The sequence below is a fragment of the Podarcis bocagei genome, assembly GCF_964188305.1.
Source record: "Podarcis bocagei genome assembly, chromosome: 4".
Lineage (NCBI taxonomy): Eukaryota > Metazoa > Chordata > Lepidosauria > Squamata > Lacertidae > Podarcis > Podarcis bocagei.
The window spans coordinates 40,323,500-40,345,593 of NC_138128.1; the positions used below are offsets into that span (position 1 = coordinate 40,323,500).

The 22,094-nt window shown below is 43.9% G+C and overlaps 1 protein-coding gene across 2 annotated transcripts in view; it reads right to left on the reverse strand.

The window, feature by feature from the left end:
* The window catches only part of TSPEAR (thrombospondin type laminin G domain and EAR repeats), a 51,900-nt gene extending 48,855 nt beyond the window's left edge, over positions 1 to 3,045 (reverse strand). For both annotated transcript variants that reach the window (XM_081192621.1, XM_081192622.1), the window contains exon 1: positions 2,489 to 3,045. In XM_081192621.1, coding sequence (XP_081048747.1) covers positions 2,489 to 2,582 — 94 coding nt within the window. In that variant the 5' untranslated portion in view covers positions 2,583 to 3,045. The remainder of the gene's footprint in view (positions 1 to 2,488) is intronic.
* Between the last annotated feature and the right edge of the window lie 19,049 nt (positions 3,046 to 22,094).

The following is a 22,094-nucleotide window of genomic DNA, read 5'->3' on the forward strand; positions in this document are numbered from 1 at the left end:
TTTTGCTCTCCTTTTTCCATCGAGGGGTAATTCAGAAATGTTCTCTACTCGGGAGGATTTTGTCCTTGAAATGACCCTGCTGATATTAACGCCAGTCCTTTTTCTTACTGGATTTGAGTTTTTATTCTCGGGTTCAAAGCAAGACAGATTACTAGTGACTGAAACTGCTTTGATTTTGTATTGGTGAGGGGAGAAAATATGTGCAGATATATTTTAAAAAGTGTATTCAATTGGTTCCTTGTTAGTTACATATCTTACGGGCCAGTTCCAAACACTGGACACCCTCAGATATGTGCGGGGAAATGATGAACTCACCAAAATTCAAACAGTGTGCAGAAAAGAAAACATGTCAGAATAAATTTGGACTTGCAAATGGACATTTCCAGACTACCCTGTTGAGCTCATTCACTGCAGCGTGTCTTGGGACAATCCAGAAAGCACACCGCTGCCTGTTACAATATTCCCGCTTGCCAAGAGAAGGCATCAAAAAAATGTTGACCAGGCATGCCTAGATGTAATTACACTTACAGATAAGCCCATGGGCACATAAACTATCATGTTATATGAATATTTTAGATTTAATTCTTGTGATTCCAAGGGGAATTTAGCATTTTGTGTTTATACTTGCTTTTATTCTTTCTGTCAGGTTTATGATTTGCGCCATCCCTGCCATTTGTAAAGCACTTAGAAGTTCTATTTGCAAGCAAGCAGTATATTAAACCCTGTTAACAACAAATCAAAATATAAATGGTTTAATTTCTATGCAAAGTTAAAATTACATTGACAAATCCTGAAAACCTGGTGAGTTAACTGTGGGGTAGATTCTCTCCACCCACCCCAAAATAACTGTTTAGTAGAAGCAAACGAAGGCAATGCATATAACTAGTCATCAGCTCAAGATGGCAAACTCATTCATTTTCTATATTCGTGTAGACACTTGCAAAGAGAGAAACAATTTCTCTGGTGCTTTTAACAAGGATCAGTAGCTCCAACACAGCATGAACATTTGAACCGAGTCTCAAAGCTAGAGCTGTTTTGTTAGATGTAGAACAAAATTCCTATGCAGAAGGAATGCATTTTCGGAATGAATGTAAACCTCAGATGAAGATAGCAATGTGCAATGGTTAGACACGTGGGGTTTATTTTGCTCTGTGCCCATACTTGGGAAGCAACGAAAACCACAGCTTATTGGCATATGTGCCTTGCATGGTCATTTGTGATGTGGGTTGCATGTCAATAGCTAGACAGATGTGTCCTCAATGCAGCAGTGTTGTAACATGTGGAGCAGCACTTACCACACAAAAATATGTTAATATGCGAGACTGAAATACAAAAAGAAAGAAAAGTGGAAGGGTTTAATAATAATAATAATAACAGCACCAAATCTGCCCAGAAAAGCAGAATAAGATGAGCTTCAAACAGGTGCCAGGAGAGTTTATTAATGTGACTAAACATTTCAACAAGTGCCTTCATTAGGGGCAACAATTGTGCACGGGTTTTCTGTATTAAAAAGGTGCTTCTAAAAGTTATTTCAGCAGACCCAGCATATATGTCTCCATGGCTATGATTCCAATAACTGTAGAGATCAAAGCGCTGAAACTGAAGCCAATTTGTAAAAAAATAAACTGTAAAAAATAAAAAGCTTGACAATGTTGGGAGTTTGTCTAAAAAATAGCTCAACAACTTTTCCTTTAAAAAGGTCAACAACTTTCGGGGTGTTTTTACTTTTTGAAATATGGCAACCCTATCATGGTTAACAGCCCCAAGAATTTGCTGCTTCCAAGAATGCATCTTTGAATACATGGCTAATTGGAAGAGGGGACTGGGGTGCGTGTGTCAAAATCTTCTCCTTCCTGAATGCTGTGAAAGTTTCCATCAAATGATATTTTAGTAAATTTACTACTGCTACCATCCCAAACGCATAGACTAGGGAGAAAACCCCATCAACCACAGAAGGACCTCTGATCAAACACGCACAGGATCGGGCAGTGTGACACTTTTGCTTTAATCAACTGAGATTTCTCAAAGAACAAGTGCGAGAGGGGGGGGGGAAGCATTGCTCTCAAAAGGCTCATCAACATAATTCACTTTCACTCACAACTAGATAAAATGACAGAACTGAAAGAAAACTAACTTCCAGGTTAACTAACACAGTAACACAGTTCTTGTCTTGCCAAGGGTTCTGCACAGCTGAAATGGAACCTGACACAGAAAAGTCCAAAGCAGCCAGTTGTTGTTGTTGTTTTATATAAAAAAAATTCTACTTCAACCCTACATGATATCTTTGCTGACCCTCCCATCTTTTAATTTCACACATCATGGTTTATTTCGGGGTGGGTGGGTAAGGACTTGGAAGCCCATGTATTTGATAGAGCTCTGCAATATAATCATGATTCCATATTTAGAAGGCAAGTTCATTTGAGGAGCTGAAGATCAGAGGATGAAGTGTAGCCAACCACCCCAATACTGACACCCCAGCCCTTCTTACCTGTGCAGTGCTCCCATGACTTTCCTCCTCTGGCCAGGGTCTGCTCAATCCCCCAGTGCAGAAGCACAGCCCAAACCATTAGCAGAGCAGACATCGGAGAACTTTGTCACTCCTGGTCATCATCTAATCTCCTCATATCCTAAACCTCTGCTCTTGGGTCAATCAGAGACCTTACAGGAACATCTTGTTGGGGGGCACCTACAAGGAGTGACCCAGCCCTCCAAGGTTCCTGCCCCTCCTAGGAGAAGGGGTTGTATCAGGCTGGTGACCACAGTCTGAATCCTCCCTCTCTCTGCTTCTCATCAGGCTTTCCTCCCAGTGCCACCTAAAACCACTCGTCCAGGCTTAGCCAGCTGCTATTATTAGGCTGCAAGGTAAGAGGCATTCCCCCAAAATGGAAGCACAAGCATAATCAGCAGAGGAAAGCCAGAAAGTGGCTTTCTGGTGTCTAGTTGCTGAAATGCCCCATCCTGAAGAAGCAGGGAGAAAGAGACCTCCCACCAGCCACAAAATAAGCAACCGCAGGAGGCTGCCTTTGCAGACATTTAAATGGAAACTAGCCTGAAAAAGAGGAGGAGAAGTACTGCCTTGGGGAGCTTTTCATCTTTTGCCCAGCCCTCTTGAGGTTGGGTTTTAATGTTTAAGCAAAGGAATTTCCCTCTCCAGCAGAGCCAGTGTTCAGAGGGCATGGCAGATAAAGAGCAGGAGGAGGAGCTCAGCTTTTGTGTGCACCTGAAATCATCATCTCATCTACCGTGATGCTGCAAGCCTAGATTAAGATAGAGCCATGTGCGTGTGTTATGTGCCTTGTCTTCCCAGCTCTGTAATTATTCCCACCCACCAGAGTTTTGCAGAAAAAAAGGGATTCTGAAATAACTAGGCAGTGCTTCACACCACCAATATTACTGCAATTGAAGGGAGTTAGCGGCCTGTCTAAATGCTGACAAAACTCAATTTAGAATCTATGCGCAGAAAACAAAGGAAACTGATGCTGCTGGGTTTAAGCTGCGTACAAACCAGGCATTAAAAACCACATGTAGAGCACATAGCTTCCTCCAAAGAGTCTTGGGAAGTGTAGTGTAAGGACATTTTGAATTGCAGCACTGTGAAAGGTAAGCTCCAGCTCACATTATTATTTGGGATAAATCATGCGCTTTAAATGTACTTTAAATGTGTGATATGTACACACAGAGATATTCACTTTGAGGTTGGTGAAGCTGTGGATTTCCCTGAGATGAGGTGGCGGCTGTGAGACGGGTGAGGTGGCATGAGAAAAGTGTGAGAAAACATACAGCTTGAGAAGCTCATTAAAATTAAAACAATAGAATTAGAGACAGAGCTGCAAGGTCTCTAGATAATAGCAAACATCCAATTACTGTGGCCACAAAAATGAGAATGCAGTTCTGTAACAATGGGGACTGTTTCCTTGGAAGATAATAAAGGAATGCCTAGGAAGAACATGGGCACCATTCTGTGCCAATTCGTTTTGAATTCGTGGTGAATTCGGACCAGTTCAAATACTTCTCCCAGGCTATTCTTGACAGGGAACAGCCCTGATTAGCCTCTTGAGTTTTGACAAAAAAGGTCTATGACCAGACCCTTCCCTCTCCACCACCGCCCTGCATACATGCTGTGCTGGAAACCAAGGGGGTTCCTCAATCTCCAGAGCAGAACATTCCAATCAGACCAAGAAATGGAAGGTTTTGTGCCACAGACATCTGAGCTTCTCCAAGACAGTGGTGTGACCATGGTCTGACCATGACAAGACTGACACAACTGCCTGTTCCAGGAAAGCAATATAGTAATAATAATAAATTTTATTTATACCCTGCCCTCCCCAGCCAAGACCGGGCTCAGGGTGGCTAACACCCGATATAAAAACAAATTGATTGAAATACAACTTAAAAACAAGATTAAAATACAACATTAAAACATTAAAACACAGCCTCATTTCAATGGAAACTCAAATCAAAAACTTTTTGGGGGATGAAAACGTCAAGTCTTCACCAAGGCTAACTTTCCAGACTGGTCCTACATGGGCCAGAAAAAAGCCAGGGAAGTCCCCAAATAGGAGTTCCATCACAGGAGGGGAAAGGAAAAAGAAGGGGGGGGAATCAAATAGATTCCAAGTCGAAGGCCAGGCGGAACAACTCTGTCTTACAGGTCCTGTGGAAAGAAATCAGATCTTGCAGGGCCCTGGTCTCATGAGACAGAGCGTTCCACCAGGCTGGAGCCAGAGTTGAATATAGGAAGCTCCCTTGTACAAAGTCAGAAGAACAATTGGTCCATCTAGCTCAGTATTGTCATTGACTGGCTCTCCTTATAGTCAGGTGGGAGTCCTTCCCAATCTTACCTGGAGATGCCAGGAATTGAACCAGGCACTTTTTGAATGCAAAGCAAGTTGGAAATCCTGGCTGCCAAGATCCAAGTTTGGGGCAAGTGAGAGAACCCTTGCAGAGATTTAATATAGCAAAACATACAGCATGGAAATATAGGCTGGAAAACCTTAAAATGTGCCCTTTTCAGTAAATTCCAAAACGTCCCTTTTAAGAGCTCCTTCCATAGTTTCCCACTTCCCCTAGCACACAGATAGACCACAGTTATAAAATGGTTTACTTACAAAACCATTTAAAGGCCAGGTTCTTGTGCTTTCCCATACAATGGTCAGAAAACGTTGCACAGGCAGTAAGATGTTGCTTGGATACAACATGGTTCCTATACTATCGGTATAGGAAAACATTGGTTTCAAACTCCGTTATTGTCTGAAACAAAAGAGGCTAGTTAAAGCCATGCGGCTGGAAGGAGCAGCTTGGGGCTCCTCATCTATCGAATTTGCATTTAGACTGAGTACAACAAAAGGCTTGGCTGCCCATTTCCTCCCAAGGTGAGGGGAAGTGACATAAGCTAATTGACTGCAAAGAAGGATGATCCAGGAGGGAGGGAGGCTCGGGATTCTTCCCGCCTGAGGTGCTGTATTTATTGTTAAAGAAACGCATCCATTTCTTTTTATTGTTGTTGCCTTACTCCCTCCCTACTCTGACTGGGCTTTTCAACTCTTAAGATGCCACATGAGCAGAACAATGGATTAGGTACAAAGTTTCCAACCACGGCAGGCTCCACATTGTGAAAAGGGTGCAGCTGGTAATATATTTGCCTCTTGCTCAGCTTTTAAAATTATAGGAACCCTGGTGGGATAAGAGAGCAGACTTTGGAGCAAACCGACAACAAGACAATGGGAAAGGAAAACAGACCATTTCAGGATGTGGACCTCCTCTGTGCCATTAATTATTCCTAACCCCAAATCCTCCCATTACTCTACAATGCATGTAGCAAGGCTTCAGGCATCTCGGAATCCTGATCATATGAATATCTTCTAGCAAGCTGGGTTAGTATTCACAGGCAAATGTTGCAAATGAATTCCAGCTAAAGATTTGCAATGAAGCCGCAAATGGCAGTCGTCCATACTTTGGGTGTTCAGAGCACGACAGCGCAAGGCAGCTATCTGGAAGAAATTGTCGACATCTCTGGATGTGGCTGAAATATGTATTTCAAATTTCTGTTGTGGTTTGGAACACTACAGTACAGTCTTCAAGTTGTGACGGATGGTGGCTTTGCTGGGGAAGAACAAAGCCCATGGGAGGGCTTTGCAAGAGTGTGTTGAGCTCAGCTGGGAGCAAAAGTGCAGGGAAGAAGAAGCCGGGATATGAAAGCATAGATTTAGACCAAGGCAGCCCAACTTTTCATACCAAGTGGGCTGCAAAAGTGCTTTGACACAGAGCCTGTAGGCCACACACTACTTTTTCACGTGGTGGTGGGGAGTGAGGTGAAAAACCAATGCCCCCCCCCAGTTCTCGTGCTGCCTTCCCAAAACCAGCTAAGTGAGGTGCTGGGCTTTGAGAAGTCATGAGGCTCTGACACGGTCCTAGAGCCCTTTCATATCCTTCCCAAAGCTGGGAAAACACTAACTAGGCTTTGGGAAGGAGGAAGGGGGCTCTAGGACCTTGCCAGAGCCCTCATGCCTCCTTCCCAAAGCCTAGCGCTTTGCTTACCTGGCTTTGGAAGGCAGTGCAGGGTCGGGGGGGGGGCATATGAAATGTTGCCAAGGGCCACCCAAAAAGACCCCGAGGGCCTGATTTATTTGCTTTTTTCTCTCCCTCAGTTCACCTGTAGGCGGTCCCGAGTGTTAACACATCGCCCATCTAATGTTGGAAATTTTGCAAGAGCAACTGAATTGTCTGAGGATAAGCCTTGAAGACGCTGCACTTTTGTTAAAATTGCAGCAACGTTGGAAATTTCAGTTCCAATAACAGAGATGAGCAAAGACGGCAACCACCAAGAGTATGATCTGCTATTCGTTCAGATTTCCCAGACATCCTCTGGACATAAAAAATAACAATGATCCAAATTCCAAATTAGGTACAGATTGTTGTATGTCTGGACCTCAAGGCGTCAGATGCCGCTGCGGCTTTCCTGCCATTGAATGGAGTCCTTCCCACACTGGACTGCCCCAGGGCGAGGGAGAGGGCGGGCGGCAGGAATATAGTCACAGCATGAAGGCAGCGCTGGGAACTATAGATCACTCACAGAAACCTGCGAGTCACAAGTTCTGTGGATGCATCTGAAGGGGCTCTAGTGCAGCAAGAGTGGGACCTCCCCCCCCAAAAAAATACATTTGTGCTATGAAAAGTTATGGGATTTTAGTGGGAAGCCACAGAATATGCACTGATTGGAAATGAGGCAGTGTGGCTGCCCCAAACTGAATAACTCCTTCCCCCAACGTATTCCTTTTGGTATCACACAAAGTTTGCCCTCTTCACACATACTTTTAGTGGGTATATCCATTTTCAGTACTTTTAAATTGCATTTTGCCCTGTTGGTGGTCCAGTTGGTTTTACTGCTGCTTTTATCGTTTTCATTACTGTGTTGATCTGCTTGTTTTTCACTTTATTTTATGTAAGCTGCTTTGCGGCAAAACGACGAGGAGGAACATCTATATATGAGGTTCTGTGCAAGTTTCTTGGTGAGGTACAGACTGATATCTTAACTTAGTTGGTCTTTAAGGTGCTACTGGAAGGAATTTTTTTTATCTATATATGAGTTATCCTCCTTTAAGTTTGTTATGTGTGTTGAAAGACATAAAGTAGGCATGGAGAACATTTTGCCCTCCAGATTGTGCTGAACTACAACTCCCATCATCCCTTGCCATTGGCCATGCTTGCTGGGGCTGATGGAAGTTGTATCCAAAGGATCAAAAACACTGCACACTTGACATAAAGGGAAGATTTATAGTGAATTCTTCGCTGTAGCATGATCACATCTCCAACATATGATAAACAGGCATGAATACAGGCACCCCCGCACTTGCGCAGGGGTTACATTCCGAGGCCCCATGCCCATAAGCGAAAATTGCATAAGTAGGGAGCACTCTCTAAAAAACCTCTTAACTCCTATTTTCCTCAGCTCTCCAGCTCTCTTTCCCCATCTCTCACCACACAACTCTCTCTTTGACTAGAGTTGAAGATTTGTGGCCAACTGGAGGCTGGAGGACATGTGGGAAAGCAGCAGGGAGGGTTAGCAGCCTACAAAAAGTCCCACTCAGGTCTCTCTGGAGTTTCATATGCTCTCACTGAAGTCCTCTTTGGGCTCCAGGGAGGGTCTCCTCGCGAGTCATGAGGACTCTGGTTTGAATCTATTTATTTTCCAGTGCTGTGCATATACACAGCTGTGTGAAAGTGTTGTTGTTGTTGTTTAGACATTTAGTCATTTAGTCGTGTCCGACTCTTCGTGATCCCATGGACCAGAGCACGCCAGGCACTCCTGTCTTCCACTGCCTCCCACAGTTTGGTCAAACTCATGCTGGTAGCTTCAAGAACACTGTCCAACCATCTCGTCCTCTGTCGTCCCCTTCTCCTTGTGCCATCCATCTTTCCCAACATCAGGGTCTTTTCTAGGGAGTCTTCTCTTCTCATGAGGTGGCCAAAATATTGGAGTCTCAGCTTCAGGATCTGTCCTTCCAGTGAGCACTCAGGGCTGATTTCCTTAAGAATGGAGAGGTGTGAAAGTAGATCGTCCTTAAGTGTACCAGCAACTTGACGGCTGACTCAGCTGTCAAGTCTTGTCTCCTGCCATACTTAAAGTGGGCTCTCTGCTTTGTATTCCCCCCCCCCATGTGCCATATGTATGTTTCTGAAAGCTGAGGCATCCAAACTTAAATGTTGTCAAGGTTCACCCATGGCATCATAATAATTGTCCATATTAAACAAGACTCTGCTTGACTTTTCTGAGTGTATGAGCATAGCAGACATTTTGAACTAATTAAAATGCCAAGTTCAGTCTTTCTCGTCCCTGCTGCCCAGAGAAGCCTCAGATGCAAGCTCATTAGCTACAAGTAGCACATGGTTTAATGAACTGTTCCTCATAAAATCCCAATAAAGTAAAAATACAGCCTGTCTTTCTGAACTAAGCGCCTCATTATTTTTCAATGCGTTTGTGAGGGTGGGGTTTGAGGAACTTCTATTTTTTTTAAAAAAAGGATATAAAAGTATTAACATTCTGCCAGCATTCACACCAGCAAGAAATATGGCCAACAAGACTGCCATCGCAGTGTGCTGGGGCCCAAACGTAATTTATCTGAGCCAAACTGTACAACTTCCAACTCCTGAAGCACAACCCCTTGCATAGCTTGGAAAATTGGAGTATTGATTGGTGCCCTGTGGTTTCATTTAGTTCCCTTTGTTTGAGCTCCTGTTTCTGGATGCCTAATAAATATTTATAGCCATAAATCATAGTATGGCAGGTATGCAGAACAACACACAAATGACCATTTTTATCCTTTAGACACTGTTTCCTGTCCCTGTCATCTAATTTCAGCTTTCCTATGCCCTTTGTGTTGGTTCAAGGAAAAACATATATAGATATAGAAGGGAAGAATTCCTGGGTGCCAAGATACAAATTTGGGGCAAGAACTCTTTGGTAAAACCACAAAATATGCAGCAAAGTAAAGTGTAGAAAAATTAAAAATTAAAAAATAGTCCAGTAACATCTTAGAGACCAACTAAATTTGTTCTAGGTATAAGTTTTTGTGTGCATGCACACAAATGCTTATGCCCAGAACAAACTTAGTTGGTTCTAAGGTGCTACTGGACTATTTTTTATTTTTTATTTCGACTGCATCAGACCAACATGAATGTGGAAATATAGTCTGTTAGACCTTTAAAATATGCCCTTGTGAGTTCCAAAACTTCCCTATTCCCCCAGTACAGGAAAAGACCACATGTTTGGCAAGTTAAAAGTTGGGTTAGTTACAAACTCTCCAAGGGTCTGGTTCATGGGCTTTTCCATACAGCATTCAGAAAAAGTTGCACAGGCAGTAAAATGTGGCTTGGTTACAGTGGTAAAACTTCCTAAATTATTGGTATAGGAACTCAAGAGTAGCTTGTGAGAGGTGTCATGAATTGGCAGAATGACAGGGAGGAGGAAGAAGAGGAAGAGGATCCCAGTAAGTGTTGTAGCTGGGACTGGAATACACGGGGGCAAGTGGGGGGGTTGGAGAAAAAAGTACTCACAGAGTGATGGACGCTGATGAGGGAATGGAGGTCAATGTACAGGAGAAGCAGGAGCCAGAGACAGATGGGTCCCTGTCCCCACAAATGTGGCAGGCTCTGAGGCATAGGGAGCAGCAGGAGTGGCAGTCTAGGAAGCTGAGGCAGGCAAGGGCCCATAGTCCAGCTCCCTAGCTGGCCAGGTGGAGCTCACTAGCTCTGGGGGGAGGGGTGTGATTCCTCAATTGAAGTAGGCTTAGAACAGGTGAGGGTCACATGCCTCATCAAGCCCAGATGCTGAAATCAGCGTGCAAAGTACAAAAAGGAAACAGAGCTGAGGGGCTGGGTCTGCTCAACTGCCCATGTTGATGGCCCTTGGCTTGGATTTTCCTGGACCTTTATGGGACTGTGCTTCAGGTTTGACTCTAGATTGTATCCTGACTGTGGGACTTCAGACGTGGCTACCTGGATTGACCCCAGAATGTGTTTCTTGACCTTTGGACTTTGCTTGTATGGCTTGACCCCCAGACTTTGGACTAGGCATTTTTACTTACTGCCAGGTAGGCCAGGGGTTCAGGACATCAGGTAGAAAATAGAACAATAGGCTTGAGTACCCATTGCCTCCCAGGGTAAGCGGAAGTGACCTCTCACTAAACCTGGCAGGACAGCTTACTCTATGGTATTAACCCCTTCATGCGTTAATTAGATTGAAGTATGTTGGTTATATGAGGCTGGCTATCGCACACTTTGGACACTGGAGGTATAACTCTCTTATGCACACAGGCTCTGAAGAAGAAGAGTAGAAGAGTTTGGATTTGATATCCCGCCTTTCACTCCCCTCCAGGAGTCTCAAAGCGGCTAACAATCTCCTTTCCCTTCCTCCCCCACAACAAACACTCTGTGAGGTGAGTGGGGCTGAGAGACTTCACAGAGGTGTGACTGGCCCAAGGTCACCCAGCAGCTGCAGGTGGAGGAGCGGAGACGCGAACCCGGTTACCCAGATTACGTGACTACCGCTCTTAACCACTACACCACACTGGCTCTCGGGCTCTGGGGCCTCTGAACTCTGTCATGAGCACTGGGGACTGCTGCTCCTGGAATCTTGCTTATGGTGGTGTTACTCCTACCCATTGACACCAGTCATTGCCACACTCTGCTGGTTTCTGCAGCTTGTGTATAGGAAATGCCCCTGGGAACTAGAGAACCCTTTGACTTAATAGATATTGAGAGCATTTGTGACACAGATGAGACACATACGTACTTCCCTGTCTTGCAAATTCCAAGGTCTAGAGCAGTGAACCTCAGGCCTTGGAGGCAGATGAATACTCAAGATCTCTTAAGGTAGAGTAGAGAATGATTCCTTATCATCCTTTAGTCATCCTGTTGCACACACAGTCGGAAAGGTTAAAGAGTAGAAAATAATGGTCAGATTTATTCTACCTTTTCGATTAATGTTTCAGGATGAAGTAAGATTCTAACCCACTCTAGTCTGATTGTGGAAAAGATAGAACTGGAGGTGCCTAATTCTGCTCAATTGGCAAAGAATACCCTGGTGTCATCTTGTGTATGTGGCATTAATATGTATCCAACAATCTTAACATGAGAAATGCAAGGCTCAGCTGTGCATTCATGCAAATTACACTAGGAGAATCAGCATTTGTGAAATATGGGGGAAGGAATTCAGATGGGAAGTACCGTACTTAGCCCCATTCACACCTGTTGCACTAAGACTTGGGAGACCAGAGTTTGAATTTTCACTCGGCCATGAAGCTCTTCCTAGGTGTGCTTGGGCTAGTCACTGCCTTAACATGAGTCGCTGCCTCTCGGCTAACCTACCTCACAAGATTGTCATGGGGATTAAATGAGGAAGGGGAGAATCATGTACTCCACCTTGAGCTCAGTGGAGAAAAAGCTGGAATATAAATGCAGAAAACAGTAAACAAACAAATGGAAACAGAGGAGTCATAGGTTCTAAGAGTAACAGAGATTGTCTACCCTTCACACCTGCCAGTCACTTCCTTACATCTGATGTTATAGGCAGGCAGGCAGGCAGGCAGGCAGGCAGGCTGGCTGGCTTGTTCCTGCTGCTTGACAATTTGTAGCTGACAATTTGTAGTTCCTCCTGTCATTTTGGCAGCTTTCTGAGAGCAATTGCAATGTGTAATATTTCCCTTTGACCTCACTTGGAACCAGTCTTGAAGAGCAACAAATAATAGCTCCTGAGGCCAAACGCAAGACTATAAAAGCTTGCTTTCCTGTCTTGCTCTTGTTTCCACAGAGGAGTCACAACTGCCAATGCACCCTTCCCCCCTCCACAGCTGACTTAATAATGATTTATACAGGAAAACAAAGAGAGAGGTTTTATGAAGGATATGGTGTAATCCGTTCTGTGAGAGTGGAAAGTATTACAAACTCCCAAGTCAGAAACTGAAGGGTAATTAATCCTCAAATACAAGATGAAAAGTTCGGGCTAACTTTGTGGTTGGAAAGTTCAATATTAATCTGAAATGGAATGGGTTAATAAAGTATGTGCTGTATTCTTATTTTAGCTTTGATGGTGGTAGAAAATGGATTGTTTGAAGTCTGAAGAAACATTGCCTTTTTATACTGTTTTAACCTCACTACTTTGTAAAGATAATGCTATTATTTCTTAAGGATTGGTTTTCTACGTCTCTGCTGTAGATGGCAGTTGGTTGGTTTTTTTAAAAAAAATTGTGTTACTTCATTTGTTTGCTCATGCTGATTGCTGATGTTGGCGTTTTTGATTTGCATAATTTGTTTGGTTAATTTAAATTTTGAATTAAATAAGAGTTGTATGACACCCAGAGAACTACAGGCTCATCCATATTTTGGTTCAATGTGAATAGTCCACTTCCTGTACTTCCATGAATTTTCCACTTTTCTAATTTTCCATATGACGTTCTCCTCTAAATCACTGCCTTCTCACACTTTCCCATCCCTCAGTCTGGATTTTATCAAACCAGGGATACTCTGAGAAGGAGAGAGTATAAGAAAATCCCAACTGAGGAAAGGAAAAGTGCAGGAAGCCAGTAATCTCAAGGAGAATGTCCTGTGGATAGCAGAGAATTAATGGAGGTACAAGGAGTTTTGTATCCACATTTAACAGTATACCTGTATATGAGGCTTCTGTTATGAAGTGACTAATAATAAATATAAAATAATAGATAAAAGAACGCACCAAACAGAATAAAACTCCACTCTGCAATTGCCTCCTGGGATAAACTAACTTATTTTTCTGGGAAAGAGAGAGAGGAGATCAATAATCTAAAGGAGATGTTATTAAAGAGTTAGGGGTGAGCAGTGAGGTAGACAGATTTCCTGACGAAACCCGAGTGTTCATGATGGTTAAGACAAAAAGAGATTGTGAAGAGCTTCATAAGGATTTCTCCCAATTGAGTGAATGGGCAGTAAAACGGCAAATGCAGTTCAATGTAAATGAGTGTATGCATAAACATTACTTAACTTCACATATATGCTCATGGGGTCTGAAACTGAGGTGACTGCCTAGGAACGAGACCTCAGGGGATAGAGCTGAATGAAGAGGTCACCCCAGTTTGTGGCTGGCAGCTGTGGAAAAGGTGAATTCCATGCTCTAGGGAAGGAACTGAAAATCAAACTGCCAATGGAATAATGCATTTATAGAACTATCTATCTGGTGCAACCAAACTTGAAGTACTGCCTCACCTCAAAGGATATTATAGAGCTGGGAAAGTTACTGCCAGTCAAAATAGACAATATCAAGCTAGCAGTAGTGGTGGGTGGGGAGGGGGTGTTGCTTGTCTGCTTTTCCAGTGAGGAGGTCGCTGCTGGTAACCAAGAGAGGGAGGGTGACCTGGGCATGGGGCGGTTGGCACAGTGCCAACCTGACACTCCTGCTGCTGCACCTTAACTGTGCTGGCCTCCCCCCCCCTTGGTTAATGGTGGTGACCTCCATCTTGGAAAGGCAGTTAAGCAGCGCCACCACACTCCACCCCAGCCCACAAACTGTTGCTGGAAGCTTGATGGACCAGTGGTCCAATGTTGTATAACACAGCTTCATTTGTTCACATGTTCATTTGAGGAGAAAAGAAGTCTCAAAAATAGGCAAAAAGTGCTACACAGGGAGGCTGGGTGACCCACATGACAGTTGTTTGGCAATGCATTTATTCATGAGGACTAGTTGCCCATGATGGTCACATTGGTTCCCCGGACTTTCATTTGGATAGAACCCCATCTGACCTCAGTTAACCCACTGGGTTTGTGGCACAAGCCACAGAAGGCTTATTTTCATGGGGTGCTGGGTTGGGTTTGTTGCACATGGAGGCAGGTGGGGTGGGGTGGGGTCAGTAATGTATCTCTGCCTGCCTCGTCACCAGAAATGGGGAGCAGGAAGGGAAGTTAAACACAGCCAAAGTATCAAAGAGCTAAGAAGAAAACAACATGTTATCAGAGAAGAACCTGGCACAGACTTCCCTTTTATAGGCTACATTTGATTCACATCAAACAGAATGCGCCTTTGTTCCTAATAGGGTTGTGCGTCTGTAAATAGAGGCCTCTGCTTACAAAAAGCAGAAGATAAATAGAAAAGGGAAGCTGTGTGTGATGACGATGATGAGCAACCCCTTGATCGCACTCTGAGCTCTGGTGTGCGTTTCTCTCTCTCCCTTTCCCCCTCTTTCAGCTATAATTATATCCCTTCGTCAGTGAGCCGCAGTACCTCTTTCCCACTTTTCAAGTCTTTGAAGTCGGTGCTTTCAGAAATTATGTGGAGGACGCTCAGGAATTTTGCACTCTTAATTGCAGTGTGTTTGGCAGAAGGGAGAAGGTGGGGGCTCGATCCAGGATTCCCTCCCATAATTACAATTCGTTTTCCCCAGCACCACCACTGCAGAACTGAAGCCTACTGTTCTGTTTGGATTTGGTTACCCTGCACCATCCTAAAGATGCATTTTAAGGAAATGGGTTTTGTTGCGCTAATCTTAGTTGCAAGGTCCCTCAATCTGCTGTGCTGTGGGGTGTTGGAGGGTGTGGAGAAGTCCTTCTGCCCTGCCTTGCCCAGTTCTGCTTGCCTCTGCCAGTGGGGAAGTCCCACCTGCAAGGAGCACCCCAATGCAGCCACCCAAATTGTGGGTGGGAGCTCCTGCCAGTAGCATCCCTGCTAGCAGTAGCAAGCAGAAATCCCCAAAAGATGGTGTGTAAGATAGGGCTGGGGAAACTCAGCTTGCTTCACGTTTTAATGCATGTCTACCTAATTCTCGCCTTCCAAAAATATCTGCAGACTGAAATTACAGGTCACACATGGATCCCTCCAAAAAAATTCATGGGAACCGTGCTTTATCCCACATGCCATATCAATCCCCAGCACCCTTTTAAAAAACTACAGTTCCCAACATGGGGGGGGGGGCTTAAATGTATGGTGTGGAGATGAGAACAGCTATCCTTTGAAATTGCACTTCTCTGAATTTTGCAATGCAGGTCTACAAACAAAATAATGCATACAAAAATGTGTATATTAGGGGAAAGTGTGCTTAAAATGTATATGTTAGTGAAAATGGCATATAAAATGCAGTATATTAGGGAAACTGCTTTTTTTTTAAAAAAAAAGTTTTTATTGTTGCATACCTTATAAGAAATTTTCACTACAATCCTGTTGAATTTTCATGAGGGCTTAAAAAAAAAAATCTTCTGCAAACTGATGCAGAAATGTAGGGAACTGAACTTAAGACTGGAAAAAATGAAAAATAGAAATTGGCAGATTCATCCAGTCCTAGTGTCAAGGGAAGTCAGGAGGCTGCACTCCAGCACAGTATCGCCTGTTGGTAGTAGCTGCTGTAGCAAAAGAGAACTTTTCTCTGGTTGATATGAGCAGTGGGGCTGTGGAAGCAAAGGTGGCTGCATTGCTCTGCCAAGCCTGCCACTGCTGGCCAGACATTTGGAATGACCCTTAAGGCTGCAATCCTCTTCAGGCTTAACTGGTGGTAAACACCATTGAGCCCAGCGAGACTTGCTTCTAAGTAGACATGCTCAGGATTGTGTCCAGAAGGGCAGCTCCCAGCACTTTTCCGCTGTAAGCTGCATGTGGAATTGCAATTCATTTCCCACACTTTGGATGTTCTAGGGCTTTTTTTGTGTGTTCATTCTGTTATGTTCCACCTGGACTAAGCGATGTATTGTTGCTATGGGTGGGGAAAGGTTGAGTCACCTGAGCCTGACGTTTGAAACAAAACTTTTTGGATCATTTTTTTAAAAAATATTTTTTAAATCTTCAGTACAGTGCTTAAAAAAACTTGGAGCCATTGAATGACTAACTCAAAAAAAAATGACTAACATTAGAAGTAAAATATAACATTAAACAGGGAAGGGAATAAGCCTGATTATAAGTGGAATCAATTGAAAAAGCCTCAAATATACCATTAATTTAAAAATACTTTTAAAAAAATTACACTAAAACAGTTTCATTAAAGTGCAATTGCAAATACAGTATAGTTTAACTTTTTTTTTTAATTGACAAAAAAGTGCAAGTTGAAAGATTATTTATTTTTCAAAATGGTGGAGACTGGAAAGGTTATAGTGAAGATGTGCTGAACTAGATTTTTTTTCTTGTGTTTGATTGCATCACATGATTGTTGTTTTGTGTATTAATGTGGGAAAGCCAGACTGTGTATTGAGAACTACTCTTCCCTCTTTGACAAACATTTGTTGCCAGATGAGATGCAGTCCTGTGGCTTCATTAGGCATTTTCCTTCCCAAATACGTTGATCCTGAAGTTCAGTTCAAATAGGGGAAGTGGCACCCCCACCCTGTTACTCAACCGATGACTTGGCCTTCTTTCCCTTCTTGCATCCAAAGCAATCCTTTAGCCTCGTTTCTTTTAATTAAAAGTAGTTTGCCATAAACGTCATTTATTGACTTTCGGGGTATGGCAGCAAATGACCCAGCTATTTACTTGGACTCAGGGAGAAAGGGAGAGCTCTGACAAGAGAAGAGTCTTTTGTTTTTCACTGAATGTTTTGGGCAAGGCAGGAAAGAATATTGTGTGGATCTTTTCAAAAGGTACCCTAATACTCTGTGTTTACTCAGGCCTACTCCCAACAAAGGCTGCAAACCTAGGCACATTGACCCAGCAACACAATGGAAGGAACACAGAGGGACTTACTACCAAATTGTGCTTTTAGTGTAGTGTATATGTGCCTCCTAAGAAGCCCCACTAAACTCCAGTATAAGGATCACAAGAACATAGGACCTTATACTGAATGACATCACCGGTCCATTTCAGTGTTTCCCAAACTTGGGTCTCCAGCTGTTTTTGAACTACAGTTCCCATCATCCCTGACCACTGGTCATGCTAGCCAGGGATGATGGGAGCTGTAGTCCAAAAACAGCTGGAGACCCAAGTTTGGGAAACAATGGTGTAGCTCAGTCCTGGCTACACCCGGGATGGGAAGTCTGTGCCTCTCCAGACATTCTTGGACTACAACTCCTATCATCCCTGTCTGATACTGGTTGGGGTTCACAGGACTTTGAGTCCAACAACAACTGGAGTGCCCTGCTTGGAGATGCCAGGGATTTGAAATGACGGCCTCTCTGCATGCAACCCTGATGCCACTGAGCTACATGGCCCTTCTTCATCACAAGGGTTGTGCCCTTGCAGATTCTGTTAAGGTATCCATATAGATCTCATGGGGAGAAAGCCAGTTGAATGCACATAGCAGGCAAACTAGGTTTTTCATTTCTGTTACAATTGTGTCAAATGCAAAATGACAAAGTGTGCATAATTTGCAAAAATGCCATTTTCATTAATTTATTGGTACTTCCTCAGAAGTCTGTTCCAAAGCCAAACACTCTATCTTAGTGTCCAGTGCCCAGAATCTGTGACTCTCTCTCTCTCTCTCTCTCTCTCTCTCTCTCTCTCTCTCTCTCTCTCTCTATGTATTTTAAGATGTAATTAATGACACAGCAAGGTTATTGAAAACAGCAGCAGGAGCCTGGTGAGGAGTTTTAAATGCTTTTGATTACCCAAATTCTAATTCTGAGAGCCATCAGTGTGTGGTCCCTGACATTTTCTAGTGCCTGGGTTCCATTTAAAAATGAATTAAGCTACTTATCCAAAAAATACTTTAACTCTGGTAAAATCATATATATATTTTGCCATGTGAATTGGTATTTGGCACACATACTATGGTATTTTGCTATGCTAGGATTCTTCCATATTTTCATGGATTTCTCTGTGGTGTTGTGGCCGTTGCAAAGCTGCTGCCTTATCTACGGTTCCTCATGGCACTGTTACTGTAGGAACATGTGTTTCTCCTGGATCATTTGGACATTTTCCACACCACCATTCCTCTGTATTCACTGGCAAATTGGTTTTGATGTCACTTGTGCAACCAAGTTGCTATTTCTGCATGATCAGGTCCTCAGCCATGCTGGCAGTGTTTGAAAGAGAGAGATCATGCAAGATGGGACAATGATGTGGTCATGGTCGAAACAGCAGCACCATTGGTGGCTGCACCCTCAGACAGTTCTATGAGTTTTGTATAAGAACACAGGGAGAACTGAGTCAGACTATTCGTGCATATATCTCAGGGCTGTCCACACTGACAGACAGCAACTTTCCAGGGTTTTCATTCTTCTTTTTCTCTTTCTCTGGTGATCACTCGTAGCCGAGTAAGGTTGTCTTCCATAAACACGGTTTTACCAATGAGTCCATAAGTGATTGTGGAGGCCAGTTCTGGATCCACACGTCCTTCCACAGTGGGGACATTGGTTTCCGGGTGGGAGTTGATCACGGTGTGGATTTGCCAACTGTGCCTTCCTCTTAGCACGTTTCTCCCTTGCGTCCTGAGTTTGAGTGTCTTCAAAGTCCATGACACCTTTGGTAAAGGCTGTTCTCCAACTGGAGCGCTCGCAGGCCAGTGTTTCCCAGTTGCCAGTGTTTATACTACATTTTTTTTTTTTAGATTTGCCTTGAGACAGTCTTTAAATAATAAATAATAATAAATTTTATTTATATCCCACCCTCCCCAGCCGAAGCCGGGCTCAGGGCAGCTAACAACAATAAAACAGTATAAAAGTATAGCATAAACAACACTCTAAAATCATTCATTATAAAATTAATTAATTCAGGCCACTGGCAACCATTGGGCCAGAGCTCCGCGAAGATTGCCGAGGGAGGGAGTCAGGCTGTGCCCTGGCCAAAGGCCTGGTGGAACAGCTCTGTCTTGCAGGCCCTGCGGAAAGATGTCAAGTCCCGCAGGGCCCTGGTCTCTTGTGACAGAGTGTTCCACCAGATCGGAGCCACAGCCGAAAAAGCCCTGGCTCTGGTTGAGGCCAGCCTAACTTCTCTGTGGCCTGGGACCTTCAGGATGTTTTTATTTGAAGACCGTAAGTTTCTCTGTGGGGCATACCAGGAGAGGCGGTCCCGTAGCTCTTTTGTTGACCACCAGCATTACGCTTTCCATTTTTAAGTTCAGAATAGAGTAGTTGCTTTGGAAGACGATCATCAGGCATCCGCACAACATGACCAGTCCAACGAAGTTGATGTTGAAGAATCATTGTTGTAGAATCAACTTTCCAGGGTTTTCATTACCAAATGCTGAGTCTTGAAACTGGGACTGTCTACATGCAAAGCATGTGGTCTGCCACTGAACTCACACCTTTCCCTGTGGTTACAGGATAAAGCCTTATCAGATAAGGGATTTCTCATCTCCCAGAATCCCGCTTTTGCTTTTGGAGCTTCTTCCATCAAGCACATTGGCATGGAGTTTGGCAATTCCTGCTGGCTTGTCATGTCCAAATGCAGGAGGACAGGCTTCACCCAGAAGAAACTAACGCTGTCCCTCCCTGGGGAATTCTGGCTGGGACCTGCCATTGTTTCGATAAGACAATCTGAAAAGGCTCCTGTCACCAGCAATAAACTGTGTTTTGACAGGTAAATAGCCTGTAAAAAAACTTTGTTGATACTTCATATTATGCGTGTCTAAACACCAGGTCTCTCTGCTTCCAGATTGTTACAATGTCATATCCATCAGCGCAACAATTATGGGCATTTACCTTCTAGCTCTCTACAGGTTTTTACCAAGGATTACTGCCATATGTCTCCCATATATAGAACGCTCACAGGGTGTTCCCAGGTATTAATTGCTAGTTTAACAAATGCAGGGGAAATAGCACACAGTCAGGTTTAGGGGGCGAATTCACTTTTGGCATCATTCCACAGCTGATTCCAGTTTGGACTGTTTCCTCTGAATACTTGCACACCTCCACTATTTCCCCATGAATGTCCCCTCAAACACCCCCCCCACACACATTAAACAATAGCCACCCTGAAAGCTCTTGTTCTGGAAGGTAGGTCTTATTCATCCCCTCCTGCGACAAGAATATTTCATTTCCTTAGAACTGTTTGACCTATACAGTGGTACCTTGGGTTAAGAAGTTAATTCATTTTGGAGGTCCGTTCTTAACCTGAAACTGTTCTTAACCTGAGGTACCACTTTAGCTAATGGGGCCTCCCACTGCCGCCGCACCACCACCACACAATTTCTGTTCTCATCCTGAAGCAAAGTTCTTAACCTGAGGTAATATTTCTGGGTTAGCGGAGTCTGTAACCTGAAGCGTCCATAACCTGAGGTACCACTTTACAGTATTTGTCTTATAGTCGATCTCTGTCAGCTTTGCTGGGTGGGAATCATAATGGAGGATAAGGCTTTCAATGGGGGTGGCTACGCACTATTTCCAGGCTCAAGAGGCAACATGCCTCTGAATGCCAGTTGCTGGGGAGCACCAGTGGGCAGTTCATGCTCTGCTTGACAGCAAGGAAATAAAATTTAATTACATTTGTGTGCACAGACGTGTGTGTCAGCGTATATATGTGTATATACGCCAGGAGCGCCAGCTTGGCCCCGTGACTGTGGGTGCCTGGGACCATGGGTGCCATGCAGCGTGCATGGCCCTGGCACCAAAATGTGTGGGTGCCCAGCCCCTTCATGGGGAATTTTGTGGGTGCTCGGGCACCCAGGGCCCCAGGGAGTTTGCACCTCAGGGAGTTGACACACACACACACTTTTGTATAATGCCTCACGACTTCAGAAATCCTAGTAAATTACAGTGGTACCTCGGGTTGCAGATGTTTCAGGTTACATACGCTTCAGGTTACAGACTCCGCTAACCCAGAAATATTACCTCAGGTTAAGAACTTTACCTCAGGATGAGAACAGAAATTGCATGCAAGCGGTGCGGCGGCAGTGGGAGGCCCCATTAGCTAAAGTGGTACCTCAGGTTAAGAACAGTTTCAGGTTGAGAATGGACCTCCAAACAAATTAAGTTCTTAACCTGAGGTACCACTGTAATTGTATTAGTTTCACCTGATTGAAAAATCACTCGATTAGATATGCACAATTCTACATATTAGGAGGGGTAAAATCTATAGTTCTGAAGAGAAAAGCACAGATGAGACATGCACATTCTTTGATTATAAGATTAAATGCATAGTTTGTTTGATCTTCCAAGTAGTCCTGGACCTTCTCCAATTTGGCCCACAAAAGGATGTGTGTGAACCCTTGGAGACCTCCTGTAGCATATTTTCTAAACACTTTGGCAATAAAATAGTTCACATTTGCCACAGCTTAGATGCATCTGTTTCTGAAATTCTGTCTAGTTTATCATTGTGTCCTATTTTGTTGGGTGAGGTGAGTTTCAATTGGTATGAGCTGAGGATGTGAACAAGGTGCATGGAGGGTAAGGATTGCCACATTTTTGCTTGCTCCTTGGATTTCTTTGGCTGGAGAGCGATGAGTGACTGGCTCCAGGAAGTGGCTAACCATTTATCTGACGAGAAGGTGACCCCGGTCATTTTGAAAGAGGCAGCTGTTGAGCAGATGCTGTTTGAATGTTATTCCTTTGAGTGTCAAAAGCACCTGAGTATCTGTTTCACTGCTGTGATGTAGCGTTAACTGTTATACTGCTATTCCAACTATGGGTGGCACTGTGTCAAATGGTGGCAATCCGTCATGTACTTGTTCTAGACTAGGGGTCAGCAACCCGCGGCTCCGGAGCCGCATGTGGCTCTT